Source organism: Denticeps clupeoides, chromosome 13, assembly GCF_900700375.1.
Source record: "Denticeps clupeoides chromosome 13, fDenClu1.1, whole genome shotgun sequence".
Taxonomy (NCBI): Eukaryota; Metazoa; Chordata; class Actinopteri; order Clupeiformes; family Denticipitidae; genus Denticeps; species Denticeps clupeoides.
In genome coordinates, this window is record NC_041719.1 from 12,193,702 (window position 1) to 12,204,627 (window position 10,926).

A 10,926-nucleotide genomic window follows, 5' to 3' on the forward strand; every position below is an offset into this window, starting at 1 on the left:
GTGTATTGATTGATTGATTGATTGATTGAAACCCTTTATTGCAAAAATCCATGTCAAACTGTCATACTGAAACTTGGCCATCGACCCGATAATACATAAACACATCACAATACATTGAGGGGTTGGGGTGGACAGGTCAGGAGGATAGGGGAAAAGGTCAGAAACAAAAACAAAATTAGAATAGAGGAGGGGGGATCAAAAAAATTGTGGGAGCCGTTAAAAATAACCAAAAAACCACCTGAACATCATAAGCACATAGACTCTACACAACATGTAAAGTAAAAGTCAGTTGCCACAGGGGAGGGGGGAAAGGGCGGGGGATGAAATCCCATGTATTTTTCCATATGATGCTTTAATATATGAATCCTGAAGGGAAGAATGTTGCCTGTTGCAGGGTACCAAACATCAGGATCTGATTAAATTAATTGAACATCTGAAAAATAATAGAAATCTAACAATGCTGCTTTTTCAATTCTCAGGACAACAAGCCTTCAGTGATCTCCCTGCAGAAACTGATCGTGCGGGAAGTGGCCCATGAGGAGAAGGCCATGTTCCTCATCTGTGCCTCTTCCAATGAACCAGAGATGTATGAGATCCACACCAACTCCAAGGAGGAGCGCAACATCTGGATAACACAAATACGACAGGCAGTGGAAAAGTGAGGGTGGAAGGAAGTGTGTGTGGTTTGTCAGCAGCTATGTGTTGGTACATCCAAATGAACACGTTCTTTCTTGCACTTTGCTTTCTTAGCTGCCCACACACAGAGGAAAGGCTCTTCAGTGAGGAAGAGGAGGCTCGAGCCAGCAGGATTAAAGAGTTCCATGGTAACACCGATGCCATCCAGACCGCTCTGCATTAATAGTTGTTGGACACTAGATGGTGCACATCTAGTGTCAGTGTGTTCATCAAGAGTGAAATTTTTACCTTTTCCCAATTTCCCCTTGATCCTCTTCTGAATAGAACGCCTAACCCAGAAAGATGCCCAGATAGTTCAGAGCTTGACCGAAAAGTTGGAGCTGTTTGCAGATGTGGCTGCATCGCTGGGTGGACTGGAGGATGCCGGTCCGCGTGCTCGGCTGCTGCTGCACGGAGATGCTTCAGATCTCCAGCAGGGGGAGATGCTGCTCAAGGGCGCCATTACTGAAGGTGAAGGCCTCTTTCAAACAGGTTGTAACTGAACTTAAGATTAATAGCTTTCCGGGGGTGTATATTAAAAATATGCCCCTGGACTAAGGTTAAGGTAATGGTTAAGTATTAATTATATCGATAAAAATCTATAGAAACAGTTCTTCCCTTCACAGCTTATTCCTATTAAAGTTCAGGCAAAAGTAATGCTTTTGTTTTTAATGGACACACAATGAATTTCTATGTTGCAGTGGAGAACCTGCAGAACCTACTTTTGTCTGGCGTGAGAGGACCAACTCCATGGCAAGGTGAGGGCCAGGTTTCTGCAGGGCCTCCTAGGAGAGCAGACACATTTGGTGGCTACGACAGCAGCCCCTCCATCCTTCAGAAGAGTAAGTTTATGTTCCTTAACTGAGACTATTACCCTGGGGTCTAATATCTGGAAGTATGGTGTATTGGTGTATCCAGTCAGAGAGCGTTTCTATCTTATTTCTCTCTTTGATACAGACGGCAATGTGAAGAGCTACATTGGGGCAGTGAAGTTCAGAGAGAGGAGCCAGCGGGCCAGCTCAGACCCCCAGCTGAAAGACCTTTTTGGCAGCCATGACCTAGATGAGGTAGACTACACACTCTGTGAATTACTGGCCTCCATGTGCTGAACTTCTGATTTGAAATGTGGGTATTTGAAAGGGTAGCTGAGATGAGACTTTATTATTCCATCAACAAATGAGGCTACATGTTGTTGAGCAAACAGTATGAGAAACAATCAGCTGATTGGTTTTTTTTCTTTCTTCTTTTTTCGTTTACAATTCAAAAAAGGTTACAATTGGAATTACGTCTAGCGACTATTAATATAAAGATATTTTTTTCTGTTCTTCAGGACGATAGAACTCTGCCAGTCGACTGTAACACATGCGTCTCATTTACAGATGATGAGGTACAAGAATTTAAATTACAGTTAATTTATTAAAAGGTTATGTTTTCCCATGGTTTTTAATGTGTGTGTGTGTGTGTGTGTTTGTGTGTTCAAACAGTTCTTTCACAGAGTTCTCATGTTGTCCCAGAGGTTGTACAGTCTGCAGGTAAAACATTGTGCTCAACCACATACGCCTGGTAAAAGCTGGGATTAAACCTCAGCCTTGAATCGATACAAATGTGATAATTTAGTGTTTTTTTTTTAAATTACAGATCACAATACATCATTATTATTGTGCTATGGCTTCTATTTTTATTCCTTGATTTCTGAAGCCCTTCAACATGTCTTGAGTTGCTGTGTTGCTTTCTCCTCTACCAGGCAGTTGTCTCGCACCAGGACAGCCAGATCGAGCTGCAGAGGGCCTCGCTGAGCGAGCGCGAGCGACCAGGCCGTCACCGTGGCAACGTGCTGCTGGAGCAGGAGAAGCAGCGCAACCTGGAAAAGCAGCGGGAAGAGCTGGCCAGCTTCCAGAAGCTGCAGACCCAGCACCGGCAGGAGCAGTCGCGCTGGGAACGGGAATGCGAGCGGCAGCGCCGGCAGGCCCAGGCGGCGGAGGAGCGGCTGCAGCAGCGGGAGGAGGAGTGCCGTCGGCTGGAGGCCAGGCTCGCAGAGGAGCGCGAGGAACTGGACCGGCACCGGGTGAAGTACCAGCAGGACCTGGAGCGGCTGCGAGAGTCCACCCGCGCCGTGGAGCGGGAGAAGGAGCGGCTGGAGCAGCTCAAAAAGCTGAAGAAGCACAACAGCGTCCCCAGCCCCACCCTGTTCACACAGGAGGCCTGCCAGGTAGGGTCAGCAGGTTCTCACAGCGACCCCTGCACTCTAGTTTCAGTTTACCGCAGTGCTAACAGCCCCCCACAGCAGGCTCAGACCCTCTCAGAGGTAAGCTGGTGTTTGTGCGCTCTGAGGCCCGGTAAGCCGGTGGAAAGAACCCAACTGGTTCCCACGCTCCTCTGCCTGGCGCAGGCTGTATGAAATATCAGCAGCCCTGAGACGAGTGCCTGAAACAATATGGCTCTGTGAGGTGCATGGGGGCGCTTTATCTGCCACCTCCGAGTGCCTGTTTACTGATAGCATGCATGATAAGAAGAGCAATGCCATGGGAACGACACAAGAGGAAAGGAGCAGGTTTAAAAAAAAAAAAAAAAAAAAAGTTATAAGCAGCTATCTGCAAAAGCCACCCATAGAGAGAAAACCAGTTCATCTTTCCAACCCCCTCCGCTCCCAGCCCCATCACAATGCTGTGTATTGTGTAGCATTTGTGAAAGCGGATCTGCTGCAATTCTGTAATTTCAGCCCTGGAAGTGCATTACTCGCGCACATCAGAGATCCTGTTTGTTTAGAGATGTCCTCATCTGGCCTCCATTACCACTGTTGAACATGATGTGACCTGCGTCTTGCTCTTGGCCTGCCGTGATTCTGTGATACTGAATCTGTCCATTTTTTTTGGTCCGCTAGAGGTATCTCCACTCCAACAACCCGGAATGTTCTTGACACAGACCTCCCATTCAGGGTAAATTGGACAAAATGACCTCATGTCTGGCGGAGAATATAAGGTTAAATTGATTTTTAAAGCTTTGTCTGTGTGTCTTCCTCATTGTCCTCTTTTGCCGATGGCATGCAGCTGACAAGAATTATCTACACCCTCCCCCGGCTCAGGATTCAACCAGTGACGATGGTGACAGACTAATCTGATTTCTTCTCCACTCTTGGCTATATTACATATTCCAGAGAGGAGGTGTTCATAGCAAATTCCCAACATCACAGAGCTCCGCGATAACAGCAGAGCTTTATTTTCCTGCAAGTGACCGCATTCTTCATGAAACCAACAGCATGACATCATTTAGCCCCTCACAGTCATTCTTGGTTTCAGAATTGTGCTGTATTTTTTGTTGTTATGGTCTTTAGCTGGCCAAGTCAGACCTTTCATTTAATCAATCCAGGTGAAGACATATGCATTCCTGAAATTATGGTTTTCACTGTAACGTTAAGCCCAGAATGGTCTTGACCTTTGACCAACAAATTCAAATGTTCTCTTTACAAATGAACATTTCTTTTAAATTGGTAGGAAATTCCCTCAAGGTCTTCCTGACATAATACGTTCACAGCATTGGGACTGATGAATGGATGGATGGATGGATGGAGTGAGAACCTAAAACACTCATAAAAAACAGGATTGGTCTTGTGATTAGTTGGCAGTACGCCCCCACAGGCTAAAGAAAGCCGGTGAGGATACGTGTTCATCGCTCTCGAACCCATGTTTTTACAGCTAGATAAATTATCGTGGCTGATCAGCAGGGATCATCGGATACTGAAACAGCCGTGCCGCGCTGTAATAACAGTTTTTATTCACACGTGTGGTGTGTGTGTGTGTGATTATTTTAATGTATGAGGAAGGCAGGTCTGGATGTGTCAGGCCGTGTTGCGACAGTTGACATGGCAGCTCTGTTCTGTGCATAAACAGTGTTATCGGTCGAATCCGTGTGCCTCCGGGGCTGATTTGAGTCATGATATCCCTGTTCTGAGAGCAGGGAAAAGTTTTAGCTTTGAAAGGACCATGTAAGAGATGTGTTAGAATGTGGTGTGGTGAGTTATTTCATATTATCTGATCTCCCACACTCTTGAGTGTTATGTTCTTGTGAGAATTTGTGCTCCTCTTATTTGCTGCAAGCATCTTACATTCAGAATGTGATTATTTACCGCAGTGTTGGTTACGGTAGAGGCCGTGTGGGTCGCCAGGCTTCGTGCCTTCCAGTGACAGGCTGCGTTCAGGGATGAGCTTGGGCAGAATGTTGCGGTTTTTGCAGCGTCATGCCAGGACCGGAGCTTATTCGAGGTATTCATTTGGCAAATATGGTTATTTAAAGAAGACGTGTACCTGGACTGGTGCAGTAATGCACCGGATATATTTTACTAACAAACAACTTGTCACAAATGCCACTTTCTGCTCCACTGTCCTGCATTCAGCTTAAGCTCCTGGCCAAACCGTAATTTATGGCAAATGACGCGTGTGATGCATGTATAAGTGTCTGGTCTCTATCTTTGGGTTTATCCAGTTTTACTTCAGCAGATGGGCACAGTGCACTGGTTTAAAGGGAAAATCCCCAACCTGGACAGGAATTCACTATTATGACCCCACCCAGAACTGCTCCTATGGCAAAATGGATATTTGCTGATAAGTATCCAAGGAGTCAGAAGATGGAGAAGACCGCAGCATATAATTACCCAGCAGCACCCTCTCATTAATGCTGCGGCTGGAATGCAGCCAAAGCTGATTGTTTATGTGATGTCAGTCAGGGCTTTGTGCTCCACTCTAAGCCCTGCAAACCCTGTATTTATGGAGTACACCTTTTGGACTGGGAACAATGGAACATCTGTGTGCAGACGGATGCTAATGCTGAGAAACGCTCCACAGTGGGCCCTGTGTGCTCGGCTGGGTGAAGCGTCCCTGTGCGCCTTGGAGGACGGCCATGTGGGCAGCGTTGGTTTACACCCTCAGGGACTACATCAGCCTCTCTGAAGCTCGCGGCCTCTTCTCGGCCTCCTGCCGTCCCTGGCAGGACCATGGCTCCAGCAGCTGGGTCCATCTGTTAGGCAGAGACCGACAGAAATGTCCTCTGTAGCAGCATTACACACATATTGCCATGTAAACAGGAACAGTGTAACACTTGTAGGAATAGCAGGGAACCAAGAAATAAATGAATCTAAAAGTCAAATCTCTTGGTTTTACAAATTGACAAATTTAGTAATGAGAAATCTCTCAATCAAGTCCATCAAGGCATATAATAGCAGGACTAACGTTTCTAGGTGTTTTAAGGCCCTAGGTAACTGCTGCCCACAGTTTTTCAGATTTTATCTGCTTTTCTAAGTCAAACATTAGAAATTCACACTGTGTTTTACCGCCACTGTTCATTACTGTGAAAAACAAAGCACCAATCAAAGGCCGATAGTATTGCATGTCTGCTATGGCTTAAATTTCAATTTGTTTGTTTTCTTGCTACGTTTCAGAAGCGGCGACCATGTTAACAGAGAAGATTTAATTAGGGCAATTTTGGCTGGAGCTGAGCTGAGCCATCCAGCCATGGTTCTGCCTCTGTGTGTATGAGGCTGGTCACGGCTTCATTCTTCATTTATGAAATGACAAATACAGCACCTCCGCATTCCCTGATTTTTGTTGAAAGGGTGTTTGATAAGGAATAATATTTGTCCTCATCTGGGTCCTCATCTGTCATTTCCACCGTGCCTGCCCTGAAACCCAGTCACCAACGATATCACTGACACGATGTGTTCTGTGTCCTGCTCTTCCCTGTGTTTGCAGCACGGCACATATGCTTTTGATTTAGTTTCATCCCATAAATACCCCACGCCGGAGCAGATTCAGTTAGCTGCTCATTAGAAGTTCTGTTCGAAGGCAGCGCTTCTTTCGCTATGAACACACCCAGCAGTGGAAAGCCCTTTGCCAGTTTCTGGCTTGCGTGTGTGCAGGTTAACCGTTTGTGTTCTCCATGCGGTGTTCACTCAACCCCACCTTTCTCCTTTCCCCCCAGGCCATCCCTCTCTCCTCTAGTTTTAATGGGGAGCTGGGCAGCGTAGGTGGGGACCATCCCACCCTCCTGCCCAAATCTCTGGTGCGCTCCAGCCTCTCCGTCTCCCCGGCCGACTACCTGGAGCGACCGGAGGTGAAGCAGCCGGCGAAGGTGCCCATCCACCTAATCAGCACCACCAACCAGCTGCACAAGCAGGGCGCGGTCCAGCAGCAGATCCCCACCAAGCTGGCCGCTCTCAGCAAGGGTGGCAAGAGCAGTAAGGGGCGGAGCTCCCACCGCTCCGACAGCTCTGGTTCGTCACTGGCCCATTTCTACACTTTTTATTTATTATTCCTTAGTCTGTTGACTAGTCTGGTAAATTCCTACAGAATTCTGTTACAATTCTTCACTTTTATTGTCTGACTCTTGACTAATCAGTTCAATTCTGTAAACAGAAATGTAAAAAAAAAAAAAAAAAATTTTTTTTTTTTTATAAATTAGTGTTTGGATTCGTTTGCAATCCATTTAGTCCATTTTCATTCATAGGATCAGAAATGTAAAATGATTCAGTGCTGTTCTGTCCTCTGTTCTGCATACGTGCAGACAAGATGTTGCCTGATTTGTGGTTGTAGGGGTGTGTCTGCTTGGTGGATGATATTGACAGTGAACAGTTTTGGTGAAAGGTTTTGTTAGGTCAGACGATCTCCAATCTCCTCTCGGTACCAGGGTATTCAAATTGTAGTCAAACTTTTATTATTTTTATGTTGTTTTCAAAATATTGAACCCTGTCCTTGAAAATTGAAGTGGAGACTGTTCCACAGTCCGGACTGAATATTTAATTTGTGAAAGTATGAACATAGTCATGCGTTCTGTGCAGCTTCTGTGGACATGAAGCTGATGTTGCCGCTGAAGCTGTCCACCAGGGAGGATGGGACTCTGAGAGCCAAGCGCTCCGTTAGTCCTCACCAGCACCAGCACCAGCTCTCAGGTAATACACGCCGACATCCGCTGTCCTCCCACCGCGCTGTAAACACTCGTCACGTTTGCTGACAGCCGTGCCTTTGCCAACAGATCCTGTGAATCCCACAAACACTCACACCGAAGCCCCAGCTATCCCGCCTGCCCACTCCACCCACACTGCACACAAACAGCCCCTCAGCCAGAGCTCAGTGGCCAACCTGTCCCCAGCCAGCACAGAGGACTCCAGCAAAGAGGACGTCATCTACTTCTGAGCTCTTCAGTCCAAAGCGTGGCTTGTGCCAGAAGATGTTTGTGTGCGCGCACACATTGCTTTTAACTCCCCATGAGCTGATTTTAATTTAATGTAAATAATGAAGTAAAAATCATTGAAGAATAGACACCGATCAGGAGAATCCAAAGACTTGAACAAGGAAATTTCTGATGAAGAAATAATGAAATGAAGCCACTGTGAAAACCCATTGAAGTCTGAAGAAATTGTGCACCTTTTTTTTTTTTTTTTTTTTTGTCTTTTGTCTTTTTTGATTTTAATTTTGCACACAATGAATTCAATTTTGAAACAATTTGTGGTATGACTGAATCCCCTACTCCAAATTTGGAACCTGTGAAGCAGCAAAGTTGAATTGTGCTTCTCTCACTTTAACATTTCAAACAGAAATGTTTATTTCTAATATCTGTTCTCTTACATGCAGTTCTGCATTAGCAGGTGACTGCACCACATCCAGTAGTAACAATTATTACAGTCATTGCATTCAGTGAAATGGTCCTGCATTCTCATTACAGTCTCATTGTAAACTGTACATAGTGTAATATCCCCACGCCATCAGCTGTGGACCACGAGGTGTCCGTTTTATTTCTTACTGGGTCGCCTGTGTAAGACAGAGGTTTTGGATTGAGACCACTACTGAGGAGTGCGCTTCCTGCTCCCACACACCCGATATGTATATACTGTACATACCTCCAATGCATCCTGTTAGTGTGTCCATGCACTGTTTTTTGGGGCATTTTTATTAGGCAGAAGTCGTTTATTTTAATGTTAATGATCATTAGTTGGAAGGGCCTGCTGCTGTTTGGTAACATTCCACTGAAAGAAAAGAGCGTGTTATTTTCTCAATGCTGTGCGTCTTTGGACCCCGCTATTCATGGTCGTGTTGCAGGCTGACCCAATTCACCATCTTTGTATGTTTCAGTCGGTTAACCAAAGATACTATTTCTGACCTGACCAAGCCCTTTTTTGTTCTTTTTTTTTTTGTTATGCGTAACATAGATGTTACTTAAGACATTTTTGTTGTTATATTTTGTAATATATGCACCAGCTACAGTAGCTCCATCATCACTGCACTTTACCTCTGTACACTTAGCTGTGACTCCCGGGCAGCTGGTTCTCACTCGACCACACGCTGGACTTAAATATTCTCTCCGACTGTACTTGACGACTTGAACCTGCTCTGATGTCTTACTCTCACTGCGTCTGCGACTCTCCTCCTCGTGCGGAGCCTCCGCAGAGGACCTCTGCTCTTTGATGTGTAAATAATGTTTGTGTTAATCTACTGCCAATCACACTAGTCACTTTTGCGTAGCAGCAGACGGTGGCGAGGGGGGGGGCGGTGATGTGACGAAGCCGTGTTTGTGAAGCTTGTAGCACGTAAGGCGATGACTTTTTGTAACATTTTGTACTCCGAACTATAGAGATCTGGGGACACGCCGAAACCACTGCCTTAGGAAAATAAATGTCATTTTAGTAATAAAATGTTGTCAAACAAGCGTGTCCTTTTGTGTCCTCCTTTTGCTGTGGGTACGATGGCTTTGTATGAATGTAAATGTTGCATGAATAGCAGGAAAGACGTCCTTTGGCCTGCACATTTCTGCAGCGAAGGCGCGTCGCGTGTAAGTTGGTCTGCTGTGTTTTCTGGACCCGATGGTGATCCCTCGGGACGCCATAATTACAGTCCTGTGGCCGGAGAAGCTATTTTCAGGTGTTGCGGTTGTTCTGTTCCCATCTTTACAGGACCAAAGGGTGCCTAGATTTTGAAATGCCTCCGAAGTGGACGTTGCTACCACTTTTGTCTTGTGATTTTGTGGCCTCCTTTGTCTCCTGCGCTGCTATTTTAAGCACTTCCTTGTGTCTGTTTTTTTCCATGCTCAGGATTGTAGGGACGACTGTTTGATTTCAGACTTCCTTTTGGGATGGTAGTCATTTTTGTGCACAAAATCAAAACAAAGGAAACCACCAAATCTTGAATCGGTCCAGCTCCAGAAATGGCTTTCAGACGGTCCAATGACTAGAATGTAGCATTGGATTTGTTAAGTTCACTTTAGTTCGACTGTCCTAGTTAGGGTACCGGGCCACTGTTGCACAAATTTACATTTAAGGCATTTAACAGACGCCTTAATTTATCCCGGGTGCTTGTAAGTTGATGTTACGATCAATGAAGTGATCGAAGTGAAGAGAAGTGAACAAATATACCACTATAGCCACGTATTTCAGTATCAGTCGTACAACACCACCATCTGCCGCTTCTGTTTGTTCTCTCAGAGGCACGGTATCAAGCACCACCTCCAGAGTGCAGTGAAGAGACCACCAGATGAATCCTGGTTCCTGGCAAATGCTAAACGACGATTTAGCATGAAACGAACCAGAGGGTCACCACAGCCACCACCACCGTAACAACTAAAGCTTCAGGGATCTTCAAATGGACCAGTATGTACACCATGACACTGGACTAAAACTACTCTGCACTGTCCAGCACCTCCAAACATGGACAGATGCTCTATGCTGCACTGTAGGACTTTTTCTCTTATTTGGACAAATCATCACAACACCATTGTGACACCACTGACACCATTTGCAGGCTCACTCTACCCTGGAGGGGGGTGGTCCCTGTCTGTATCACTCTTTCCCACGGTTTCAGTTTTTTTTGGGGAGTTTTTCCTTGTGTGCAGAAGGGTCAAATGTAGGGTCTGTCAAAGCCCATTGAGACATACTGTATGTGATTATGGACTATATAAGACAAATGTTGTTTTTTTGCATCTCACCTCTTAATAAATGAGCAGATTTTATAGAAGTTTATTTTTTCACCAAAACAGGCTCCCTTTTATCTAGTTGCATGACTTCACCGGGTGTGATTTTTAAAGTATGGGTGCCATTCGTTTAAAAGAACTATTCTGACCAAAGTTGCTCACATCATTAAGTAACAAACTAGCAGACAACATGCTTGGCAGCTTGTTTTAAGAGGCCTTGCGAGGAGCTTTACTCCGACGAATAGCCTCTTACTCCGTCAGAGCTGTAAAACGCTCTTTAGATTGTTATATTGTTGAGGTATC

General features: G+C 45.5%; 1 protein-coding gene across 2 annotated transcripts in view; it reads left to right on the forward strand.

Annotated features, from left to right (window-relative positions):
- arhgef18b (rho/rac guanine nucleotide exchange factor (GEF) 18b) overlaps positions 1 to 10,283 on the forward strand; it is a 30,333-nt gene extending 20,050 nt beyond the window's left edge. For both annotated transcript variants that reach the window (XM_029000708.1, XM_029000709.1), the window contains 11 exons: positions 480 to 658; positions 751 to 824; positions 961 to 1,146; positions 1,377 to 1,517; positions 1,633 to 1,742; positions 2,006 to 2,062; positions 2,160 to 2,207; positions 2,420 to 2,884; positions 6,646 to 6,937; positions 7,502 to 7,612; positions 7,696 to 10,283. In XM_029000708.1, the coding sequence (XP_028856541.1) occupies positions 480 to 658; positions 751 to 824; positions 961 to 1,146; positions 1,377 to 1,517; positions 1,633 to 1,742; positions 2,006 to 2,062; positions 2,160 to 2,207; positions 2,420 to 2,884; positions 6,646 to 6,937; positions 7,502 to 7,612; positions 7,696 to 7,856 (1,824 nt within the window). In that variant the 3' untranslated portion in view covers positions 7,857 to 10,283. The remainder of the gene's footprint in view (positions 1 to 479; positions 659 to 750; positions 825 to 960; positions 1,147 to 1,376; positions 1,518 to 1,632; positions 1,743 to 2,005; positions 2,063 to 2,159; positions 2,208 to 2,419; positions 2,885 to 6,645; positions 6,938 to 7,501; positions 7,613 to 7,695) is intronic.
- The last annotated feature ends 643 nt before the right edge of the window (positions 10,284 to 10,926 follow it).